The sequence below is a fragment of the Castor canadensis genome, chromosome 5 (assembly GCF_047511655.1).
Source record: "Castor canadensis chromosome 5, mCasCan1.hap1v2, whole genome shotgun sequence".
In the NCBI taxonomy this organism is placed as follows: domain Eukaryota; kingdom Metazoa; phylum Chordata; class Mammalia; order Rodentia; family Castoridae; genus Castor; species Castor canadensis.
The window spans coordinates 153,561,487-153,585,853 of NC_133390.1; the positions used below are offsets into that span (position 1 = coordinate 153,561,487).

At 43.3% G+C, this 24,367-nt stretch overlaps 1 protein-coding gene and 1 non-coding gene across 2 annotated transcripts in view; one reads left to right on the top strand and one right to left on the bottom strand.

Annotated features, from left to right (window-relative positions):
- Tmc2 (transmembrane channel like 2) overlaps positions 1–24,111 on the bottom strand; it is a 70,637-nt gene extending 46,526 nt beyond the window's left edge. Inside the window, exons 1-4 of the mRNA XM_074074465.1 lie at positions 23,683–24,111; positions 22,995–23,042; positions 6,297–6,615; positions 4,484–4,636 (exon numbers count right to left, since the gene is read on the bottom strand). Of these exons, the coding sequence (XP_073930566.1) occupies positions 4,484–4,636; positions 6,297–6,615; positions 22,995–23,042; positions 23,683–23,716 (554 nt within the window). The 5' untranslated portion in view covers positions 23,717–24,111. The remainder of the gene's footprint in view (positions 1–4,483; positions 4,637–6,296; positions 6,616–22,994; positions 23,043–23,682) is intronic.
- On the top strand, positions 11,605–11,707 carry LOC141423612 (U6 spliceosomal RNA). The gene has a single exon (XR_012448455.1). It is a non-coding gene; the product is annotated as a U6 spliceosomal RNA (small nuclear RNA).
- Positions 24,112–24,367: the final 256 nt, after the last annotated feature.

Genomic DNA, 24,367 nt, shown 5'->3' on the forward strand with positions numbered 1-24,367 from the left:
GCACCTAATCAGAGGAAATTTAACCCACAAGGGGCTGTACTTTTAGACCTTTGGTTAGAATACAAATTCCATAAAGGCAGGGCTGCATTGACCACTGTAAGTTTCCCAAGTGCCAAGAATAATTCTTATATATAGTAGACACTTGTGATGGGTGGAATTTTGTCATTGCTCCCCAAGACCTTTGCCCCTTGGTATTATACCTGTGAATAAACTGTTAAATTGTAAAGGTACTCTGCAGAGGTAATTACGATTTCTGACTTTAAAATGGGGAGATTAGCTGGCAGAATGGCTCAAGTGGTAGAGCATCTGCCTAGCAAGGGTGAGGCCCTGAGTTCAAACTCCAGTGCTGCTAAATAAAAGGGGAGGGATGTTAAAATAGAGAGATTAATTTGATTATCTGGATGGACCCAATGTAATCATATGAGCTCTTCAAAATGATGAGATAGGCAAAAAGAGTCAGTGAGATGTGGCAGAAGGAGAAACCAGAGAAATGAGAAGCAGGAAAATTCTTGACCTTCTGTTGTTGGGGCCCCTCTGGAGGAGGTCACTTGGAGTGGACCTTGAGCCCAGATGAGAACTGCAGCCCTGATAATATACTGGTATTTCTGGGTTGCTGACTTCTCCAATATTCTGTCTGGGATACATACATAAGACATAAAGAAAAACCAAGGAAGTCAATGCCCTACCATTCCTATGGTCCAGAGGTCCTTTAACAATTTGCCACCTTCTCTCCACTTTTCTAAATCATCTATGGTTGCTCTATATAGAATGTCCAGAGTTTCAGTTGTAGGGGGAAGAATGGGGAAAGGTGTTTCTACTCCATTTTCCTAGAGGTGGAAGTCTTCTGATCTCTGAAGACAGAGGCCTTCTGGGTAATTTTCTAAGACATCAAGCTTCTGACAAATTGAGGGATCTACCTGACTATGATTAAAGCCATATCTCCAGCTTATGGGCACTAGATGTTCCTATGTGAACATCACTTCACCTTGTACCATTATTAATGATGTGTGCTTCCCTCATCTCTCTGGGCTCACATAGTGTCTGGCACAAAAGATGTTCAAGCTTTAATAGTAACTACTATTTATTACCTCTGTATTCTGTGTTGGGAACTTGATAAGCATAGTTTTGAATTTATAGAACAACCTCGTGAGGTAGGCATTTATTTATGAGGAACATGAGGTTCAGAGTGGCCCAGGGAAGGAAACTGGCCTGAGAGAGCAGCCAAAACCATCTGGATGGGGCAGACACATAAACTCAGGTTTGTCCCAATTCACTGTTGCTGTTCTTTGTGCCTTGCCACTCTTCTTAGAGTGTAGTTAAAGCAACTACACTCAGGTCTGCCAGCTGCATGGCTGGGCCAGAGACTAGAGTCCAACCATTGCTTCTAAGAAAGAAGATGTGATCTGCGGATGCTATCCGAAGTTGGAGACTATTGTCAGGAAAGGAAATCACACAGTAGACATAGGGGTACATTCTAGAATGTCTGCTCATTCTGGAGCAGTAATTACAAATAAACAGTGCAGCTTCTGGAGTCAGAATGTCTGAGTTCAAATCCTGGGTGGGCCACTGAATTTGCTGTGTGAACCTGGGTGAATTACATGACAGCTCTGTGTCCCAGTTTCCTCATCAGTAAAATGGAGATGATAATAACAGTACTGACATCGGAAGGTGATCATGAGGGTTAAATGAATTGTTACACATTCTACACTCAGAACAGTGCCTGGCACCCAGTAGCAAATGGTAGTTACATGTAAAAGAGGAATAACATTAAATGGTGAATAAGATGTAGCTCTGCAAACAAGAGCATCTGTCCAGTCAGGTGAGAGGACAACACCCTGGGGAATCAGAGGGACAGCAAATAACTCAGTCTGAATGTGGGGAGGAGCAATGTGGACTTCTATGCAGAAGAGACACTTGGTCCAAGTCTTATTGGGTGTGTGGGTAGTAGTCTGATGGGCTAGCAGAAATAGCAGAGGTCTGGCAGGAATGGAGACCCAGAGGCTGAGAGCCTTAGACTTGAGCTGGAATAAGGAGTCTTGGGGAAGGAAGGGGAAGAAAGAAGGGGCAGGAGATGTGGAGGGAAAAGCCCACCATGGGGAGACATAGTGCTAGGGAGATGTGGTCTCTTTGGCCTTAGTCCCTCCCACCATGCCAGCAGCAGGGCCTTTGTCCCTCAGAGGTGTGAGGAGATGCAAACTTCTACCCTGGGCAGGATTTTCCCATTCTGAGACTTCCAGCCCATGGAGATCTCATTTCCACAAGCATTCAGGCTGCTTTTTTTCCACTGTTAATAAAAGATGTGTTCAGGTGACACCTGAGTGGGGATGAGGTTCGGTGGGAGTGACAGGTGGCTGTCGACAGCTGCTGACATGGAGACTAGCCAGAAGGGAGTGGGGGAATGGACTCAGCTCTAAGCCAGCCCACTGCTTAGAGCTGAACCAAATGGTAGCCACATGTGTATTTACATTTTAAAATTCTTTTTTATCTTATTGTTTTAATTGACAAACAAGAAATGTATGCATATGATGTACAATATGGTGTTTTGATAAATGTGCACATTGTGGAATGGCTAAAGCAAGTTAATTAACACATGCATTACCTCATTTAGTATTTTTTTTGCAGTGACACCCCTTATTCCTTTTTTGGGGGGGCAGTACTGGGGCTTGAACTCATAGTCTACACCTTGAACCACTCCACCAGCCCTTTTTTTGTGATCATTTTTTTTTGAGATAGGGTCTCTTGAACTATTTCCCCAGTGAGACCCCTTATTTCAAGTATGCACTGCTATTAACTATTGCCACCATGTTGGACATAAATTTAAAGAGTTCAGTTTCTTAGTCACCTGTCAAGTGCTCAGCAGCTACATGTGGCTAACGATAGTACAGATTCATGAGATTTCCATTATTACAAAAAGTTCTGTTGAGCTGGACTTGGGGACTCACATGGTAATCTCAGGACTTTGGAGACTGAGACAGTAGGATCATGAGTTTGAGGTCAGCCTGGGCTATCTACCAAGATCCTGTCAAAAAAAAGAAAGAAAGGAAGAAAGAAAGAAGGAAAGAAAGAAAGTTCTGTGGATCACAGTCAGCCTGCAGCATGGCTGAGACACTGCGGGGCAGTGTTTTCTTCTTGCAGCTGCAAGAAGACTGCTGAGGGAGTAGATTTGCCAGACCCTTGTCAGGGTCTGCACTGTTGAGGCAGCCAGAATCTTTGTTGCCTCTTGAGGTAGTGTCAAGATGGCTGCCAAATTGCTCTCATAACAATAGGATTTTGACTTTAGCAGGAGGAAACTCCTGAGTGAGAAGCACCAGGGAAAATGGCTTGATATGGAGGAAAAGAGAAAGTGACTCATTGTGGTAGAACAGAGGAGGGACTGGGGGGGAAAGAGTAATGTTGGATGGGAGTTTTCTAGCAGATAACCAGAAATTGTGCAATGTGAATTCTATTCTCACCCAAAGCTTCAGCAGCGATTCAAGAATCATAAAATAAGCCAGGCATTGGTAGTTCACACCTGTAATCCCAGCTACTTTGGGAGGTAGAGATCAGGAGAATCATGGTTCTGAGGCCAACGGGGCTGGAGTGGGGGTAGTTTGCAAGGCCCCATTTCAACAAATAGCTAGGTGTGGTGGTGTGCACCTGTCATTCCAGCTATGCAGAAAGATTAAAATCAGAGGATCTTAGTCCAAGCTGGCTTGGGCAAAAAGCGAGACCCTTCTCCAAAAGCAAAAAGGGCTAGAGGTGTGGCTCAAGTGGCAGAGTGCCTGCCTAGCAAGCCTGAAGCCCTAAGTTCAAACCACAGTATTGCAACACACACACACACAGACACACACAAAATAATTATAAAATGCTTGGTGTGCCAGCCTTTCATATGGAAATCAGAAAAGTTGCTAAGTTGAAAATAAGAGTCAAGTGGCAAGGGTAGAGGCCTGGCTATCATTTCCAGAATTGCATTCATGGAGCATCATCCCCAGAGTGGCCTTGCGTTAAGCCATAGAATCGTGTAAATAGCTAAAACAGTCCTTCCCACTCATTATACGGATAGCTACAAGTGAGAGTGAGATGCACTTGGAGAGGTTTGGGTGTCTGAAGGATGTAGAAAGGAGAAAGCTGATTTTGTTGAGGAGGGTCATAGACAGCTTCCCTGGGGAAAGCATGTCTGTGTTGGGTCATGAGGGAGGCACAGAACCACCACATGCTGTGGGGCACAGTAGGGAAAGGGTGGCCAGGCAATAGAAAGGATGGGCACAGGGCTGCCATCTCTCCCCCTTCAGCTCTGCTTGAAGTTAGAAACCTCAAGGGCCGCTGGGCTCTAATGCCCTCCACCAGCCGTTGCTGTGCTTATCCTGGGGAAGGTAGTAAGGTGAATACTCCTTGTTGAGTTCCCTTAGGAACAAGAGCAGGAAGGGACTCCCTCCTATTCATATCAGAAGGAGCTGAGCCTTGTCTCTGTGGACACTGAGAACCCGGGTTGACCAGCAATTACCTGAGCTCCCTCAACTTCTTGGCCATGGGCCAAGGCTTGTTCCGCATGGTGGAAATGAGCTTCTTTTTTTCTTCTACCTGCTCCAGGATCCGAGCCAGTTCTTCCTCAGATAGGGACTCCCCGCTAAAGGCACTGGAGGCCAAGGAAGATGACCTAGGGGAGAACCAGGGCAGATGCAGAGGAGAGCTGGAGAGGAGGTGGGTGTGCTCATGGGCTCTGGAATGCAGAGGATCCCACAGGTGAGGTGGTGAGGCATGCTCGCTGATACTCATATGGCTGATGGAGCCTGCCCCTGCTCAGAAGCTGTCAGTGACTCCTATGCCCATCAGGGGAGTCCAAAACTCTACCCTGTAGCCCAAGTCACCACAGGGGCTGCCTCCCAAACTCAATTTCTCTGAGTTCTTCATTCCCACACTCTCCAGTACAATACTGCCCAGTAGAGATAGAATGTGTAATGTAAAATACACTAGTAGCCACATTTAAAATAACATATTTCATTTAGTTCAGCATATTAAAAATATAATTTTAACATGTGATGAATATAAAAATTATTGATATATTTTAGTTTATTTTGATACTATCTTCAAAATACTGCATTCACTCTTTATTTACAGTGAATGTCAACTCAGACATTAAATTTCCATCAGACATATTTAATTTGTATTTGGTTTTCATACAGTTATAGTTGGAAAAGTAAATTCACACATCCAAATTGTTTTAGTCATAGTTAAAAGTTTCCTGACAACTGAATCAACTGGCAAAATGTCATTTTTCTTTGATATTTGCATCTTCATTGAGAAAACTAGCTTATCTTTTTGTATAAGAAATGCTTTGACTTCAAAATCAAATTACATTAGTTTTAAAACTACATCTGTTCAAATTCATTGACTCTATGCCAGTGCAATGGTAGTAATACTGAATTAAAATTAGGTTAAATTAAGTACAGCTAGGGGAGAAAAAAACAGTGGGAGAAACACCAGCTTTTGTCATGATCATTCTATTCATGTTCCAAAAGCTTCTCCAACCATTATCACAGCAGATCCTTTAAACCATTCCAAGAAGCAAGTAAGGCATAGACTATCCTGCACAAGTGACAGAGAAGCAAAGAGAAAGAGGCATCCCAGCAAAACTGGTAGCCAAAAAGTGAAAGGAAAACCCTGATTTTCAGATTCTATAGGTGAAGTTTTTGTGTGTGTGTGTGAATGTGTATGTGTGGTACTGAGATTCAAACCCAGGACCTTGTGCTTGCTAGGCAAGTGCTCTGCCACTTGAGCCACACTGCCAACCCTCCAGATTCTATAAGCTGGATCTGTTTACTACCCCATGCATACTAGCGCTAACAGAACAAAGAACCCCAAACGAGTCATTCAAATCCCTAAATCCTAGAATTTCAGGGCTGACAGAACTCTTGAAGTTCTAGGCCAACGGCATGAGTCTAGCAGAGAAAATGGTCCAGGTAGGGGAAAGGGTGTGCTTAAGCCCTCCGGTGATCCCCAAATCCAATGTTGTTCATTTTTCTCAGCATTTGTCATGGAAAGCAGTGCTGAGTTATCAGGTGAAACTCAGAGAGGACTTGAGATCTTTTCCCACCCTCAATCAGGTCACCTTCCCACTCAGAGCTTCACTTGTACCATGACCACCCGAATGGAAGGTGTCCAGTGGTCAGTTCTCCTGTGATGGCTATGCACAGTGAGGCAAGTGCAAGAGGAGTAAGATCAGGGCTGCCTCTCTCAAAAGAGGGGGGACCCCAGCCCCTCACAGAGGAGGGAGAAGGCATCGGAGAGGGGAGGCACACGATCAGACCACAACACACCTGGGTTTCTTCAGCTGCTTGTTCTTCTCCTTCCTCAGAATCCCCTTTTCTTTCCTTGGGGATGCTCTCTGCTCCTTGAAAGAAGCCCTTTCGTCCCTCTTCCTCCTCCCCTCACGGGTCCTGTCCACAGGACTCTGCTGCTGTCCTCGCAGTCCCTCACGCGGGCTGGCACGCTGCTCTGTCTGTTTCCTCCGGGGAGACCCGGACCTGGGGCTGCCCCCCGCCCATTCTTTCTGGCCAGGCTGGACTCCGCGCCTGCCCTGGGGACCCTCGGCTTTGGGACTTCGCTTCTTTGAGGGTCTCTTCTCCGACTTGTCACCTGCAGGGGCAGGAAATAGACAGAGATGACCCTACCGACTTCAACCCAGGAAAGCGCCCCACCTCCACCCATGAGAAATCAAAAGTCCAAGATGCTTCAGGAGTTTTTCAACTCTGTTGGGGCTCAGAACATCATGGCCCAAAATATGGCACCTTGGCACACTGATTTATGCTGAAGAAAATTGAGAAAACCACAGAAGGCCACTCTAACCTTTGCCCTCCCTCTTTCCCCTTAACACGAGCCCTGACATAATAGGTGCCTTGCCCTATGATGTTAGGAAGAAATGTCACACAGAGAAGCCAAGAGGAACCTGAACAGACAGTCTTTGCAAGGTCCCCTAGTTGGTTGCCTTTAGCTCATACTCTTGTCCTGTACTCACACTTCTGCATGACTGTCCTTAAAAGTAGTTTTCCCTGTGTCTTTGGATCTTTATCTCTGGCGAATAAAACTTTAAATGAATTTTAAGAAATGCTTTTTTCTTGTTAATCTGTCTTTTGCTATACAGGTCTTGGCCTTGAATTTGTGCTGATTGAGAAAAGAAATCTCTTCCCCACAGCTCTAAAGGACACTTATTTGGAAAACTATTGCTTTTGACAAGACTTCTCTCCCTCCTCTGACCTGCAGGCTCCCCCTACCTCCCCAAAAGCTCGTGTGCAGACCTCAGGTAGAGATCCAAGCAGGTGCTTTTGCTCCTCCAGCATTTACAGTTCTTTGGGCTTGAAGCTGAGTCATGTACAGAGTCCCAGTTCCATGGCCAGGAGTGGCCTCTGATTGGGAAGGCTGGCCCCTGAGAAAGGAAGACCCACCTGCCCCATCCTCCAGGTGCTGCCCCCCTGATGAGGGGCTGTCCCTGGCATGAGGAAGGGCACAGAGGGTGATTGCCCAGCTGAGCCAGTTTAGATCCTGTTCCTTTAGCACTGCCTAATTTATTTTAAGAGTGACTTTGTCATGTTGAGGAATGGTCTGGTTGAACAGACTCTACATTCTAAACATTCCGCAAGGGTTTGCCCAAGAGTTGAAGCACAGCTTCCTGAATAGGCATTTACAATCAAATGCAGATAGAATGACGTTCTGGTGTTGTTAATGAACCTCTCCACTTACTATCTGGGTGTTCTCTAAGCAAATCACTGAACCTCTCTGAGTCTCAGCTCTCCTCCTGCAGGTAGATGTTAATGCTCTACTCTTAGATTGTTAATGAGAAGAGCCTGGTGACTGGCCTCTGAGAGTGGACATCAACATTCTGGCACTCTTAACCAAAAATAGGATCTTTTTATTTGTAAAGAGAACACAGGCTTGGAGCTAGGCTGATATGCATGGAAAGGTCTCTCTTTTATTCTGTGTCCACAGATACCTTATCTTTCTTTTCTGCACTTCAGTTTCCTCATCTGTAAAATGACTCCAGTAGCCCCAATTTTTGGCATGGTTGGGAGGGTTAATTAAAAACAGAACTAAGGGATCTGGCACATGCAGGTACACAGTAGAGGTCCTTCTGACATCTGTGTCTCTAACCTGACTTTTCCTTTTAGTCCTCTGAGACCCTGTGTCAGAGTGCGTGTGGCCTGGACTCCTGGAGCTGTCTGCAGAGCACTTGTGTTCACTGTCCACAGTGGCTCCCCATGTAGGTTTTTCTGTCATGATCAAGCAGACTTCCCCAGCTGCACTGTGGGAGCCCAAACATTGGGCAGAACAGAGGGAGTTTCACTCTCCAGCATCCTCAGCAGCAGTCCTGCAGTGATTGGGGTCCGACACAGAATTCAAGTTCTCAAATGTTCTACCTATTCTTTGCCTGCCTCCCACAGCTGTGTATGCAAAAAAGGGACCACATAGAGCTGCTCTCTCAGCTGTTGTGAGTGCTTTGAGCTTTTACTTCATGAGGAATAAACCATACTGTAGTACAGCAACCAAATCTCTTTGATGTGGTGAGGCTAGATTTGGATAGACAGAGATGGAGCTCTGGAGTCCTGAGTGTCGGAAAGCTGGTTCTGTGGCCATTACCCGGGTCACGTTGAGCAGGTCAGGGTGCTTGTTCTCTCTCTGTTTAGTTACTGTTGGGGAGTTGAGTATGTGTTATTGGTGATCTACTCAGGCCCCCATTTCTAAGCTCCTGTGTCAATGGGCATTGGCTCTAACAGCACTCAGCATCTTCCTTATCCAGGGAGTCCTGGGTAAATGGGGACCATATTTGGGGGAAATACCTGGAAATTTACCTCCTTCTCCTCTCCTTGAGTCAGTCCACAGCCAGCATCACCATAGTAATCAAAAGCAGATTCAAATAATATACCATGTTTGGATCTAAGATCTAATAAAAATTATAGATTTGAAAAAAAGTAGATTCAGACCCCAGTCTTAAAAGAAAGGAAGAAAAAAGGAAAGAAAGAAAAAAGTCAAGATACCAATTTTTTGAGTTGATGGAGTGGCTCAAGTGGTGGACTAACAAGCACAAGGCTCTGAGTTCAAACCCCAGCACTGCAAAAAAAAAAAAGTAGACAGAAAAGTAGACAAGCTGGGCCTTGGTGTCTCATTCCTATAATCCTCGCTACTCAGGAGGCGGAGCTCCTCAGGAGGATCACGTTTGAAGCTCAGACAAATAGTCAGTGAAACCCTATCTTGAAAAAAATTCATCACAAGAAAAAGGGCTGGTGGAGTGGCTCAGGGTGGAGGCCCTGAGTTCAAGCCTTAGTGCCACAAAAAAAAAAAAAAGTAGGCAAACACATTAAACATCACAGACCAATATCTCTCATGAACAAATTTCAAAGTCCTCAACAAAATGTCAAATTGAATCCACCCATGTATAAAAAGAATTATACTTGGGCTGGGTGTATGGCTCAGTGGTAGAGCTCCTGCCTAGCATGTGAGAGGTCCTGGATTCAATCCCCACCACCACAAAAAAGATAAAATAAAAATCTAGGGCTAGCAGTGTGGCTTAAGTGGTAGAACACCTGTTTAGCAAAAGTGAAGCACTGAGTTTAACCCCCCCAGTAACACAGCCACCCACAAACAAGCACACACACACACACACACACACACACACACACACAAAATTAAACACTCACGCCAAGTGGGATTTATTACAAGCATGCAAGACTGGTTCGACATTAGAAAGTCAATTAATGTAACCCATCATATCAACAGGCTTTTAAAAAACATAATCATATCAACAGATAAGGAAAATATATTTAAAATGCTTCACTTATTTATGATTTTAAAGTTCTCAGCAAAATAGGAAGAGTCAAAGTCTTTAATCTGATAAAGAATTTCTACGAATAAAACAAAAGCAAAAGCAAACAAACCTATAGCTAACATCATAATGGTAAGAAACTAGATGTTTTCCTTCTATGATTGGGAACAAGACAAAGATGTCCCCTGTCACCTATTCAACCTTGTGCTGAAAATGCTGTTAGGGGTGTTTTAGTTGCTTTTGCTGAAAAGCACTCCTTACTTGAACCCATAAATTAATAAAAACAGGAGAAAAGCTTGGCATTCCTGCTTCCATTTTGTACCCGTTGTCCTTTGCTGTGAGCCATTCTCTCCTGCGGTCACCTTGGAATCAAGGAAAGACAGAAATGATTGATAACATCTTATGACAAGGGACTAAAACTTCCTCAAAGGAACAGCAGAGCCTTTCAGGACAGCCCGCCCCTCCAAATGAGGACAATTACCTGCAATGATGAGGCTGCACCCTGGAGCAGGAGCCAGATTGCTACCCTCCAGTGATGACAGCGATAACAACTTCTCTGGAACCCTCTCAGAACCCTTGGACTGAGATAATAGTAACCAGAACACACCTGTGACTAGGACCATTTAACTTTGCATATCTTTGTCTCCTGCCCCCAATTCTTTGTCTATTTAAAGCTACAGCTCATGTCTCTACACTGAAAATGGCTGCAGATGGGCTGAGTGCTTACTCTGCCTCTTCCCATGGTGTGTCCTGGACCATGTAATAAACCTCCTTTCTCTGCCTTCACCATGTCTCTTTATTTGGTGTTTAGTGGCAGGTGGCCGGACCTGGCATATGGAACCTCAGGATTTTGGGCCTTGGGTCCAAAACTCCGGTTTCAGTATCATAAAATAAGAATAAGGTAGAAAGGCATACTAATTGGTAAGGAAGAAATAAAACTGTCTTTGTTCACGTGGTATCATTATTTATGTAGAAAATCTCAAAGGACTGACAAAAAAATCCACAAGGCTCTCAGAATAAGCAATTACTGCAAAGATGCAGGATACAAGGTTAATAAGCAAAGTCAGTTGCTTTTCTCTATGTTAGCAATGAACAATTGGAATTTGAAATTAAAACCACCACACTATTTACATTGGCACTAAAAAAAATCAAAATACTTAGGTATAAATCTAACAAAATAGGTATAAGAGCTAGATGAGGAAAACTACAAAATTCTGAAGAACGACTTCAAACATCTAAATGAGTGGTGAGATATTTCATATTCATAGATAAGAAGACTCAATATTGACGGGCGCCAGTGGCCTATGCCTATAATCCTAGCTACTCAGGAGGCAGAGATCAGGAGGATTGTGGTTCGAAGCCAGCTAGGGCAAATAGTTCGTGAGACACTATTTCAAAAAAACCCATCACAAAAGAGGGATGATGGAGTGAGTCAAGGTGAAGGCCCTGAGTTCAAGCCCCAGTACCATAAAAAAAAGAGACAATATTATTAAGATATCAATTCTCCCCAACTTTGTCTATAGATTCAAGACAATCCCAATTAAGGGATTTTAAAGTTTATAGGGAAAGATGAAAGACCGAGCAGAAAAAGCACAACATTGAAGGGCAAAGTTGGAGACTGACACTACCCATATCAAGACTTACTACAAAGCTCCAGTGATCATGGCAGTGGTATATGGACGAAAGGCAAAGAAATCAATCAATTAAGCAGAATTGAGAGCTATACCAATATAACCAACTGATCTCTGACACAGGAGCAAAGGAAATGCAATGGAGGAAAGGTAGCCTTTTCAAGAAATGGAGCTAGTACTGAGCTTCAGCAGCACACATACAAAAATTAGAATGATATAGAAGAGAGTAGCATGGCCCCTCCAAAAGGATGACACTCAAATTTGTGAAGCATTCCATACTTTTAAAGAAATAGAAAGAAACAAATGGTGCTGAAACAACTGGACAACCCCATTAAAAACACTTAGACATAGATTTTATACCTCTCATAAAAATTTACTTCAAATGGATCATAAACCTAAATGTAAAATATGAAACTCTAAAACTCCTCCTAGAAAGTAACACAGGAGAAAAAATCTACCTGACAATTTGACAATGACTTTTTTTTTCGGTTGAACTGGGATTTGAACTCAGGGCTTCGTACTTGCAAAGCAGGTGCTCTACCACTTGTGCCACACCTCCAGTCCAACACTGACTTTTTGAGGTATAACACCAAAAGCATGATCCATGAAAGAAAAATTGATAAGCTGTACTTTATTAAAATTAAAAACTTCTCTGCAAAAGACACTGTTAAGAATGAAAAGACAAGCCACAGACTACAAGAAAATATTTGCAACACCTGTACCTGAGAAAGGACTTGTATTCAAAACATACAAGGACCTCTTAAAACTCAAGAATAAGAAAAATTAAACTCAATTTAAAAATGGGAGCCAGGCATTGGTGGCTCATGCCTGTAATCCTAGCTACTCAGGAGGCAGAGGTTAGGAGGATCATAAGCAAATAGTTCACGAGACCCTATCTTGAAAAATCCCTTCACAAAAAAGGGCTGGTGGAGTGGCTTGAGGTGAAGGCCCTTAGTTCAAGCTCCAGTACCGCCAAAAAAAAAAAAAAAAAGGAGAAAAAGTCAGGATATGTGGCTTGTGGTAAAGCACTTATATAGCATGTACAAGGCCCTTGGTTGGACCCAGTAATAAAAAAAAAAAAAGAAAGGAAAAAGTAGGGGGGAATGGGAAAAAAATATCTGAACACACCACAGAAAATTATCACCAACTCACCACAGAAAGTATACGGATGGCAAACAAGCATATGAAAACATATTCAGCGTCATCTGGCATTAGGCACTGTGACTTCAAACACCAAGGAAATACAAATACATACTTATTGGCAACAGCAGATGCTGTCAAGAGCGTGGAGCAATGGGACCCCTCATCTATTGCTAGTGGGAATACAAATGGTACAGCCATTTTGGAAGTAAGTATGGAAGTTTCTACAAAGATAGGCAGAGTTATCTGTTACACTCCTGATGTTTACCACAATGAGCTGAGAATTTATGTCCACACAAAAACCTGAACCCAAGTATTTACAACAGACTTCTTCATAACTGACAAAACTCAGAAGCAACCAAGATGCCCTTCGATAGGTGAACGCATAAACAAGCAGGAAAACACCTGTACCTCAGGTACAGCTGGAAGGCTGCTCAGTGGCAGAACTAAATGGAGGAGGATTTGAAGACATATCCTTGAGTGAAAGCAGACAGTCTGCAAAGATTACATGCTGCATGATTGCAACTCTATGACGTTCTGGGAAAACTGTAGGTTGGCAGGGATTCAGTGGGAGGAGGAAAAGGGTGAATAGGTAAACCACAGGGCATTTTGGAGACATATGATACTGTAATGGTAGATCAGGACATTGTGCATTTGTCAAAACCCACAGAATGTACGACACAAAGAGTGAATCCTAATGTAAACTGTGAACTTCAGTTTAATGATATGTCAATATTGGCTGATCACCTGTGCCAAGTGCACCACACCAATGTGAGATGACCAGATGAAACACTGGAGGAAGAGGAGGAAAGAAGGTTGCATGTGGAAATTAATATCTGCAATTTTTCTGTGGATTTAAAACTGCTCGAAAAATAAAGTTTATTTTTTAAAAAATGAAATGATTGTGCAGTCGCTCAAGCCTGTAATCCTTGTTACTTGGGAGGATTGTGGTTGGAGGCAGGTCAAGTCATCCCAGCTACACGGGAAGCATGGAGGCTTAGGCCACTCCTCTCCTGGGCATAGAAAAAGACCCAACCAAAAAATAACCAATGCAAAAGAGGCTGGTGGAGTGACTCGAGTGGTAGAGCACCTGCTTAGCAAGTGTTAGGCTCTGAGTTCAAACCAGTACTGCCAAAAACAAAAACAAAAAACCCAAACTGTTTTTAAAGATGAAATTGAATATTCCAAAAGATTCTTAGCAGTTAGACTAAACTCTGGGAAATGGCCTAGTTAATTGTGTTTGGCTTAATAAAAGAGTTACATCTTTTTTTTATTTATCAGTTATTAGTTATAATACAAGCTTACCTTTTTATGCTACATGTATACGTGCTTCTAGACTCACAGTGTTTCATTGATTAACTAGGCTAACATTACATCTATTTAATGTTTAAAGTTATAAGATACCTAAATTCGTGCTTGACTAAACAGATTCGTTACTTGGAGCAGCTCTCTGAGAAGCATTACGTGGGTTAGAAGATTGCCTTCCAAGATCTTTACGTATCCTAGATCCTTGGACTTAGGTCAAACTGAGTTGACAAACATTAGTTAGCTGCTGTGTTAGTCACTTCCATGTTGCTATAACAAACTACCTGAGAGAATTAACTTACAAAAGAAGAGGATTATTTTGGTTCATGGTTTGGAGGTTCCAGCCTAAGATGTGGTGGACCCATTGCTTTGGGCCTCTGGTGGGGATACTAGGTGGTAATGGTGGGGAGTGGGTCCAGAGCAGGCTGCTTCCCTCATAAGTCAGGAAGCTGAAGACGAAGAGGAGGAAGGCTCCAGCACGCCACAGTTCCCTTTGAGGGCATGCCCTCAATGATCTAAAGTCTTCCCATAAGACTCCACCTCCTGAAGTTTTCACCACCTCCCAACAGTGTCCCCCTGGGGCCCATTCTTTAATGCATGGACCCTTGGGGGCCACTCAACATCTAAACTACAGCAGGTGCTACGATCGCTTCTAAATAAGACAGAATTCTGAAACATGCTGCTTGAGTGTAATCTTAAGCTTATATGTTTTGCTTCAAATTTTGCATGCTGCAGAGAAGTTGTGTTCTTTGAGTTTGTTAATGGACATGCTCACATTGAATGAATGTATTTTATGATTTTTAAAAGTCGTATACGGGATGTGTGTGTTTGTAGAAAGTTGAGTAATTTATATTCGTGAGCTCTGCTAGTCTACAATGTTGGTACATGATAGCTGACAATTACCCATCCTGTGAAATGGATGTTTATTCTGTCAAATAGAATTTTTTTGGTTAAAAGTTACAATAAAATGAGATTCAACTATGATCAGTTTTGATGAGGACAACTTTGTATGCAAAGTAATGAAATGTGCTTTTGTTTAAGGAAAGAGAATAGTTGTGTCCTAAAGTGACAGGAGGGGTGTGGCAGAGAAGCAAAGATTACCATGAAGGACAAAGTCTGAATGAATGGAGCAGAAGTTTCTCAAAAAGGGAATTTTATTTGTCTTGGATTATAGGTGTATAAGTCTGAAAATCTACAAAATGTGTTAAAATCTTAGCAAAGTTTGCTCAGTTTTGATAGATTTGCTTTTGTTTCTGTTTATTTTTATTATATTATTTGTTCCCTTTACCTACAGTACAAAGTTTTTTTCTTCAGTGTAATGTCTTCCCACAATAACTTTCTATGTTTTGAATGATTATTATTATAACTATTTTTTGGTAGAACTGGGGTTTAAACCTAGCATCTCGAGCTTGCTAAGTAGGCAAGTGCTCTACCACTTGAGCCACGCCACCAGCCCTAATTTTCTGTTTTATGTTGGCTTTACTACGGTCTTGGTTGTTTAAGAAAACAAAGCTTCTAGCCAGGCCTGTGGAAGCTGAGGCAGGCAGACTGAGTTGAAGACAAGCCCGTCTGGGTACATAGTGAGTTCCAGGCCAGCCTGGGCTACACAGTGAGACCCTGTCTCAAAAACAAAGCAAAACAAACAACAATAGAAAAAAAAAATAAGAAAACAAAACTTCCTCACTTATGAAAGAGCTAAGGTTCTTTATAGGTAATCGTGATATCTTTTTTTGCATATTTTTAAATACTTCATTGCTACTTTAAAATAAGTAGCCAAATATGGTTTCTAAGTGTTTGGATCTCCTGAAAAATTTTGGGGTTTGTTGGTTGGTTGATTGATTTGCTTCTAAAGATTGACTCCTAACTGTAAAATGAAGTTAAATAAAATTCAGAATATCTTTTGTAGGGCAGGAGGTATAGCTCAGTAGTAAAATGTTTGTTTAGCATTCATGAAGCCCTGGGTTCAATGCCCAGCACTGCAAGCAAACACACATACACACTCACTCACACACACAAATATCTTTTGTACTTACTGTCTTTGGGATATTTCAGAGGACCCTGGGAAAACTACAAAGACTCCTTTCACCTTATAAAAAGAGAGGTGTCCAAAACAACTGGATTATTTGATATGTTACTGATAGAGCTTCATGGGAAGAGTTGTCAGAGCAGAAGAGATGCTTAGACTTTTCTAGGCTAAACTTGTGTAGGTAAAAATGTGAAAATATTTTAGCACTTGTATGTTCTATGGAAGTCCTAGGGGTTAGTGCACACCCTCCCTGTTCACAGTGCGTTACCACTTTTCACAGGAGTTCTGCTGCTCCTTTGTTGGATGGTAGACAATAGTATAATCATTCATCATAATTCAGTTATCATCTAAAATGCTTACTTAGACACAAACTGTCTTATTTAAATTGAATCACCATCTTCTAGGCCACTGTTTTTCAACTGGAGATGTGTATCAAATTTATCTATGGAATTTTATTAAAATACAGATGCTTGGGCTGGCAGAGTGGTTCAAGTGGTAAGAGTGCCTGCCTAGGAGGTGTGAGGCCCTGAGTACAAATCCCAATGCTGCCAAAAAATAAAGTACAGAGGCTTAGGACTGACTCCAGACTTTTTGAATCTCCTTACTTGATATCTTCATACATTCTTGATATATTTTTCTTAAATACTTGGTATATTCTGTGTATTATGTCTTTAGATAATTATATGCTATAATTCAAGATTTTTCTCTATAAAATTAGTTATCCATCTTTATAAATCAGATATAATTATCTTCAAAAGCATACTTAATCATTATGGAGATTCAAAAAAAGAAAAGAAAAGAAAAACATTATGGGTATTCAACCCAAAACTTTCAGGAAGCTATATTATGTTGTTTTATGTGCTACAGAAACATACAGATTTCTTTCAGATTCTTTGCTGTTTTGAAATATTTCACTTTTGTAAGTTTTCAGTTAACCACAACCATTTTAAGTGTCTTTCACCTACAGATTCTGTGTGTTTTATCCCCAATGCTTTCTTGAATCATCAGCTGTCAGCCAGAGGCTTGTCTCAAGCCTCTTAGAACCCTGCCTGGAAGGACTCAATTAGGTGCTGTTAAAAACTAGCACAGTGGGCAGGGCACTAGTGGCTCATGTCTGTAAGCCTAGCTACTCGGGAGGTGAAGATCAGGAGGGTCTCAGTTTGAGGCCAGCCCAGGCAAAAAGTTTGTGTGGCTCTAGCTCAACCAATAAAAGCTGAGCATGGTGGTGTGCCTGTCATCCCAGCTACAAGGGAAGCATAAATAAGAGGATGGAGGTTTCATGCTGGCCAGGGCATAAAGCAAGACCATATCTCAAAAATAATCAAAGCAAAAAGGGCTGGTGGCATTGCTCAAGTGAGAGAGAGCCTGCCTACCAAGTTTTAGGTCCTGTGTTGAACCCCTTGTACCACCAAAACTAAAAACTAGCAGAGTGGTGAAACCTTTCATTCAGGGGCTAATTGTGCCCATGGTCCATGGAACAGGACGACAGGTTGTCTGTATTTCTTGATTTTCTGATCTCTTACCTACCTTCTGTCATTTCACTGACTTTAGGCTACTTTCAACTCTGAGACTTATAAGTCCCCTATTTTTAATATTGCTCTTTGCATCCCTAATTACTCCTTGGTATGAGTCAAAAACCCAGTAATAACTCACTCATGAACTAGCTAAAGTGCACGTTTTCCTTTGGGAACCTCCCAGTTCCCTCTAGCTTCAATTCCTTGTAAGAAATCACCTAATTTTCCTGGTTAAGTGGACTCAATAACTGGGCTATTTTTTTTTCATGGTAACTCCATGGTAGATCAGGCAGTGAGAAATACAAAACCCATATCGTGATTTGGGAAGGCTCTGTGTCCACCATAACAATATTCGGGAACTTTTGTGGGAACCAGTCCTTTGTAACCCATCTTTCACCGAAATAGAACTTGGAAGAGGATTAGGGAACAGAGGGGTTGGGTTGTATTTGGAGACTGCCTCACTTTCATAGATATTACAGGTAAGACCTAGTACTGTTAGATTGGGAAGGGCAGCTTTATATCTACCCAATGACCTTAATACTACAAAATTTACTGCTTGACATCTAACTATTCTTAAAGAATGGTATCAAGAGACAACACCATCACTTGACAATTCATGGAGTATTTTGGTTAAAACCAGATCATTGAGTGGCCCCCAATGACTAGTGTTGGATCTGGTACAGATGCCTACTAGACAAGGACTTGTTACTTTGACAAGCTAATACCCTACTATCAGGATTATTAATCATGTCACCCACTGGTTTGTCCTCAATGAAAGAAGTTCAAGGGCTGGGAGTGGTAGTTCACACATGTAATCCTAGTTACTTGGGAGGCAGAGATCAGGAAATCATGGTTTGAGGCCAATCTGGGCAAAAAGTTCATGAAACTTCATGTCAACCAATAAAAAGCTGGGCATGGTGGGGTACCAGTCATCCCAGCTATGTGGGAAGCATACATAGGAAGATCAAGGTCCTGGCCAGTTCTGGCATAAATATAAGATCCTATCTCAAAAATAACCAAAGTAAAAAGGGCTGGAAGTGTGGCTCAGGATAGCAGTGTGAATCTTACATTCTGTGATTGAAAGAGTATCAGGTAATTTAGAAAATGCTACTGTGAGGACTTGGACAAGTGTCTCCCAAAGGTCCATGTGTTAAAGTCTTGGCTGTGGGATTATTGGATGCTAGTGGAACTTTTAAGAGGTGGGAGATAGGGGGAGGCCTTTAGGTCATTGTGGGCATGCCCTTAAAGAGGATTGTGGAGCCTCAGCTCTTGCTTTTTCTTTCCCTTCCTGGACTTGCCGTGAGTCATTTTCCTTTGCCAAGTACTTCCTGCTCTGATGTGTTCCTCGCTACAGGCCTAAAAGCAACAGGGCCAATTGAGGACTAGGACCTCCAAAACTGTGAGCCAAAAGCAGTCATTCTTTTTATAAGCTGCTTATCTCAGGTGTTCATTACAGTAACACAAAACTGACTAACACATCTATCTGTCTTGAATATAATTTCCAGTTCTCTGTAAATTTTGACCTTACCTTCCTCTCTCTGAGATACTACCAAGCTTTGCCTGCTGTGAGCAATAAATCAGTTTTGTCTTGTCAGCAGGTTGTGTGGTGATAGTTAGGGAGTCAGCTTTGGACAATAACTTAAGTGAATGTATTTTATTTTTAAAAGAAGGATGGAATGGTAGACAAAAGAAAAAAGACAGAATATAGAATGAGAGTGATAAATTATGGTTGGAATGGTTAGAAATGATTTATAAAGACTCATATTTAGGGCTGGAGGTGTGGCTCAAGAGGCAAAGCACCTGCCTAGCAAGCACAACAACCTGAGTTCGAACCCCAGTACTGCCAAAAAAAGAAAAGAAAAAAACCTGATGTTTATGAAGGAGATTAACAAGATAATAAAAGATTTAATTACTTATGTGTGCACAGGAGTTCACAAAGAACTATGACTCAAGGTGGTTAGATTAGAGGGTTCATACACTTCTGAAAGGGTGAAAAATGTGGAGAAGAGACTTGAGAAAGGAAAGGGGGTTTGAGCCTTCCGTGGTGGGTGATTAGGAAATGTATGATAAATAATTTTTGCTCAGTAAGGTTGTCACGCAGGTAAGAGTATTCTCAGGTGCTAGCAATTATCTTCAGAGTGGTTTTCTACCTGGTACAGGACAGGGAGACATCTTTACAGATGGAAGTGTATGTCTTGTTTCTAGACTGAAAGAGGATGACAGAAAGCTACAGTAATCCCCCATTGCTTATAGGGAATGTTTCAAGAATCCTAGAGGATGCATGAAACCATGGGTAGTATCAAACCCTATATATATATATATATATACATTTTTTTCCCTATGTGCCCTGCAGCATTGCCACATCATACCAGAGGTCATCTATCCTTCTATGTTTCTGTCCTGGTACCTCCTTTGCATCACTAGTCTTGCACTTTGGGTACACTACTACAAGGATGTCACTGTGATACTGTGACAACTGGTCTGACAGCTGAGATGACTAAGTGACTAATGGGCAGGTAGCATATACACCTTGGATGCATTGGACAAAGGGATGATTCAAGTGCTGGGTGGAATGGAGTGGGACAATGTGAGATTTTTGTGATGCTACTCAGAATAGCATGCAATTTAAAACTTAGAAATATTTATTTCTAGAATTTTTCATTTAATATTTTCAGACCACAGCTGACCCCAGGTTATTGAAACCATGAAAAGCAAAACTGCAGATAAGGGGAGAACCACTGGAGTTGTTTTCAATTCAAGACAATCCTTATGCCAAAGAGGCATGTTTTGGAGTGAGAACGTGAAGCTGGACCATACTTTGCAGGGTGAAGTCTGTATCAAAGTGTCGTGCTAGCAGCATGGAAGAGGATGTTGTGAGGACAGACCTTGTGTTGTAGGGAGGATCTATGAGCATGTTTCCTGTGGTTGCTTCTCTTTCTTACTGTGAATGCAAGAAGAGGCATCAGACATGGGGTTGACTCCAGCATTAACAATCTCCATGTCTTTGGGGTTCTGTTTCTAATTGCAAAGGTTACTGTAGGGACTCATGAGATGACCGGTGTAGGTTCGTTGAAATATTGAGTACTATTTACAGATTCAAAAATAGGTAATTGTATATTATGACAAGAAAGATTATCTTACACCACTTGTAGGGTCAGGGTCTTTGGTATGACAACATCATAAAAATCTATTAAACAATAAAGTCTATTTAACATCATAATAGCTTATCTCAGTTAAGAAGCTGCTTAGTATTAACCTGTGAGTGTTTCTTCTATAAATGCTCTGGATGGCTTCCGCCCCCTTGTGGGAGGAGCGATGGGATGAAACAATGTGACCTTACCCCAGGAGAACCCTAGGACTGAGCCAAATTCTCAAGAGAGATGGAGAAGCAGAGATCAAGACAAGGGTCAAGGAGAAGAGTCATAAAGACTGTCTTCGTGTTGCTTGAAAGGACTGGATAAGAACGTAGGTAATTCTCTTCTGCACTTGGCATGTGCCTTCAATCAGCTAACAAAATGACTTTTATTTTGGCAGTGAATGGTACCAAACATTCTTCCAAGCACTGTAGATACAACCTGGAAGTTCACAGATTTTTTTTCAAGCTATAATTTCTGTTGAAACCTGGTTTCCCACATGGAATGTAGAAAACAAGCCAGAATTTGTCCTTCAGTCTTCCCAAAACTTCTTCTGCACAGAAAACAAGCTGCTTTTTTTTCTTTCATAGTCAGTTTTCAATGGACCCACTTAATGCATAATTTAGGAACTCAAAAAGCAGCTGTCTTGCTAGGAAGACCTCCAAGTTCAGCATGTGCTCCCTTGAAAGTAACAGCCATCCTCGTGTTCATGCACCTGGCTTTGTCAGAGAATTCATAGGGCTGAAGCGGGTTGAGAATTTGGAAGGGCCAGAGGGTCCAGCTCACCCTTCAACCCCATGATCTTAACCGTTCAGTGCTTTTGCCAAATGGAGGATGGAACTCTGATCCTTCTTTTCAACAAATGGAGTAGTAAATTGTAATTATTTGGGGATACGAACTTTGTCATCTCAGACTTTTTGTTCCTTGTAGAGTATGAACAGACATATCAGCTCCCCTCAGAGGCAGCTCCTGGGGAGACTTAAAATGGAAATCCTGGCGTAATTGGGTTTCAACTAATTTAGTAGCTTCCCAATATTTAACTTCACTACATTGCTTGACCATTTGAATGCCTGAAGTGAAAATACTGACCTACTTCCTCTTTTCTATGAGAAAGGGAAGTGGGAGAGGGAAATTTGGGTTTTAGGCAAAATGATCTATTTCAGTCCTCCTCAAGGGCCATTTGCCCACAGGTGACTCTCCTAGGGCCCTCTGCTGGGATGAAGGAAGGCCGGTGGGGTGCAGAGACAACAACTGGTGTACTACAGGGGAGTAGGACGGGAACTTGGAGAATTAATCAGATCATTCTACAGACAACTGTCACCAAAGAAGCATGCTGTCCTCAACCCCTCCTTGTGGGGAAGAGTTTCTAGTTTGGCCACAACTTGCCAAACTCACTGGCCCCAGTGTCTCAGTGGCTTTGGAGAAAGGTGAGGACTGATTAAGGAAAACAGGTGTATAGGGAGGAGGTATAGTGACAGGGACAGCTAGGATTGGGGTTGAAGGAGGGCCATTAGGATGCCAGGATACATCCAGGCTTCTCCCTCCCATCCAGCCCCTCTGTGCCTCTTGTTCCTAGCTCTCTCCTCCTGCACAGAACTGTCTTGCTGAGGTCAAGGGCCCCAACAGTGGAGAGCAATGGGTGAGGACAGCAGAAGGCTTGGCAGAAGGCTTGGCAGTGGTTGAGCAGAAGGCTGCTCAACAAAAGGCTGGGTAGGATGGGGCAAGATGAGTCCATCCCCATCAGAATAGAGTGGAGGCATTTCTTCTAACCCCCCAGAAGCCCATTGCTTCCCAAGATTCTGCTTCTTCACCCACAAGTGGGGCCCAGCCTCTCTTGGGATGTAAAGAGAAGAAAATGATACCTAGTCTGTGATGTTTTGTGACATGACCAGTACGATATCCTACCTGTGGGTGTGGCATCTGCCCCTTCCCACATGGCAGTGGGGCTGGGGGTTCTTTCCTGTCTGTGGCTCCCTGGGAATTTCCAGCTTTTCCTGGAGCTGGTTGGCTCCCTCACAGGCCCACAGAAGAGCTATGATCACATTCCCCAAAGGAAGGTGCCCAGGCACCCGCTACTACTGAGCTCTCAGGAAGCTGGACAGAGGCCTCTGGAGTGAGGAGGCCTGGGTGTGAGTCCTGGCTGCACTGCCCACCAGCTGCCTGCACCATACTGTCCTGTCCCCAGGCAGGTGAATGTCCTGCTTCCCCAAAGCTCAGCTCAAAGTGTCTTACTCTGTGAGTGTCCTCCTGACACCCAGGGCCAACCAGCATGCCCTCTCTGTGTGACACTTTGCTCCTTCCCCAATTAAACCTCCTGCCTGCCTCTCTGGAGGGCTCACGCAAGGTGATGAATGAGAGCTAGCAAGGGAGGGAAAGATGGAAGAGGAAGGAAAACATGTGATAGGTGGCTGGACTGCAGGGCTGTGGTGGTGAGCCCATTACCTCTCTCACCTGTGCGTGGAGAGCTGCTCCGGGCCTGCCTGCTCACTCCACCACCTGCTGTAAGGGACAGGAACAGGATAAATGGTGGCCTTCCAAAAACCCTCCCCTGCCAGTAGCACCCCCTTTTCACTGTGAGAACTCTCACCTTGGAGCCTGGCGCCAGTCATTTTATTCAATAAACTCCAAGTCCCCAGCCTGTGACATTCCTCTGACACTTTGGAAATGTCATAAGGTCAGAACACTTCCCCACACCACAGACAGACAGACAGACATCTACATTGTACGTGTGTGAGGGGAGGTTGCTAAGGAAGGTAACTGTAATCAAGACAACAGGAGGCGTGTTAACTTGGGCTCTGGGTATGGTCCTTTGAACAGGTCGTTTTTTTCTTTTTAATTTTACTGGAGTTTGAACTCAGGGTCTTACTTTTGCTAAGCAGGTGTTCAACCACTTGAGCCACTCTGCCAGCCCTGGGACAGGTTATTTTTAATCCGTCCTAGCTCTTCAAGACAGTGCTGACTGCCCTCATCTCATGGAGGCAGAGAGAGGCTGAATAAACCATGCTGTGGTCACTCAACACTCAAGTGGCAGGCCCTGGACTAGAGCACAGGTCCCATGCTCCTGGAAATGGTTCCCCCTCTCCCCACTCTGCCTAGAACCCTGTAAGGTAGACCTCACAAAGATGAGGGTAGGACTCACCTTCCTTCTCCAGGCTCTGTAGCTGGCGGCTCATGGTCTGCAGAGCTCTTGGAGTACCCACATAGACTCACATAGCTTGCTCATTCCTGCATACCTCCAGCCTGAAGTGCTTTCCTGTCCTCATGATGGCTGACCTCCTTTCTTGGATCTTGACAGCAGCCAGGGCTCCTTGATTTGAGACTGAATTTGGAGAAGGGTGAAGTTTGGGAGACTGGTGGGGAAGGAGGTGGTGAGTTCCCAGCCCATCAATCCGGCCACACACTCCTCTGCTCAGGTTTCTCTGTCAGGGCTGTGGTGTCTCACGTTTCAGGCATCACTTATACATGAGGGGCCCTGGAGGGGCCACAGGCTCAGCTCTTGGCAATGACACCACTTTCATTGCAGCCAGGAATGGTGTGAGCTGCATCCCAGGGCTCCTTCCCAGATTGTAGAGCCCCTGACTGGGACAAGGCACCAGGGAAGTTCCAGGATGTTTTGTAAGTTGCCAGCGGGACTTCTGCTTAAAATGCAAATTCCCAAGATGAACACTGGACATTTGAATCAGTAGCTCCAGGCTGGGCCCCAGGAATCTTTACTCTGGACCTGGTTGGCATACAGAGGTCCTGAGCCCATACTGCTGAATGGCCCCAGTGGAGCCAGCTGCTCACTCTCTCACCAGCTTTTCCCACTGTGACCTGCCTTTAGG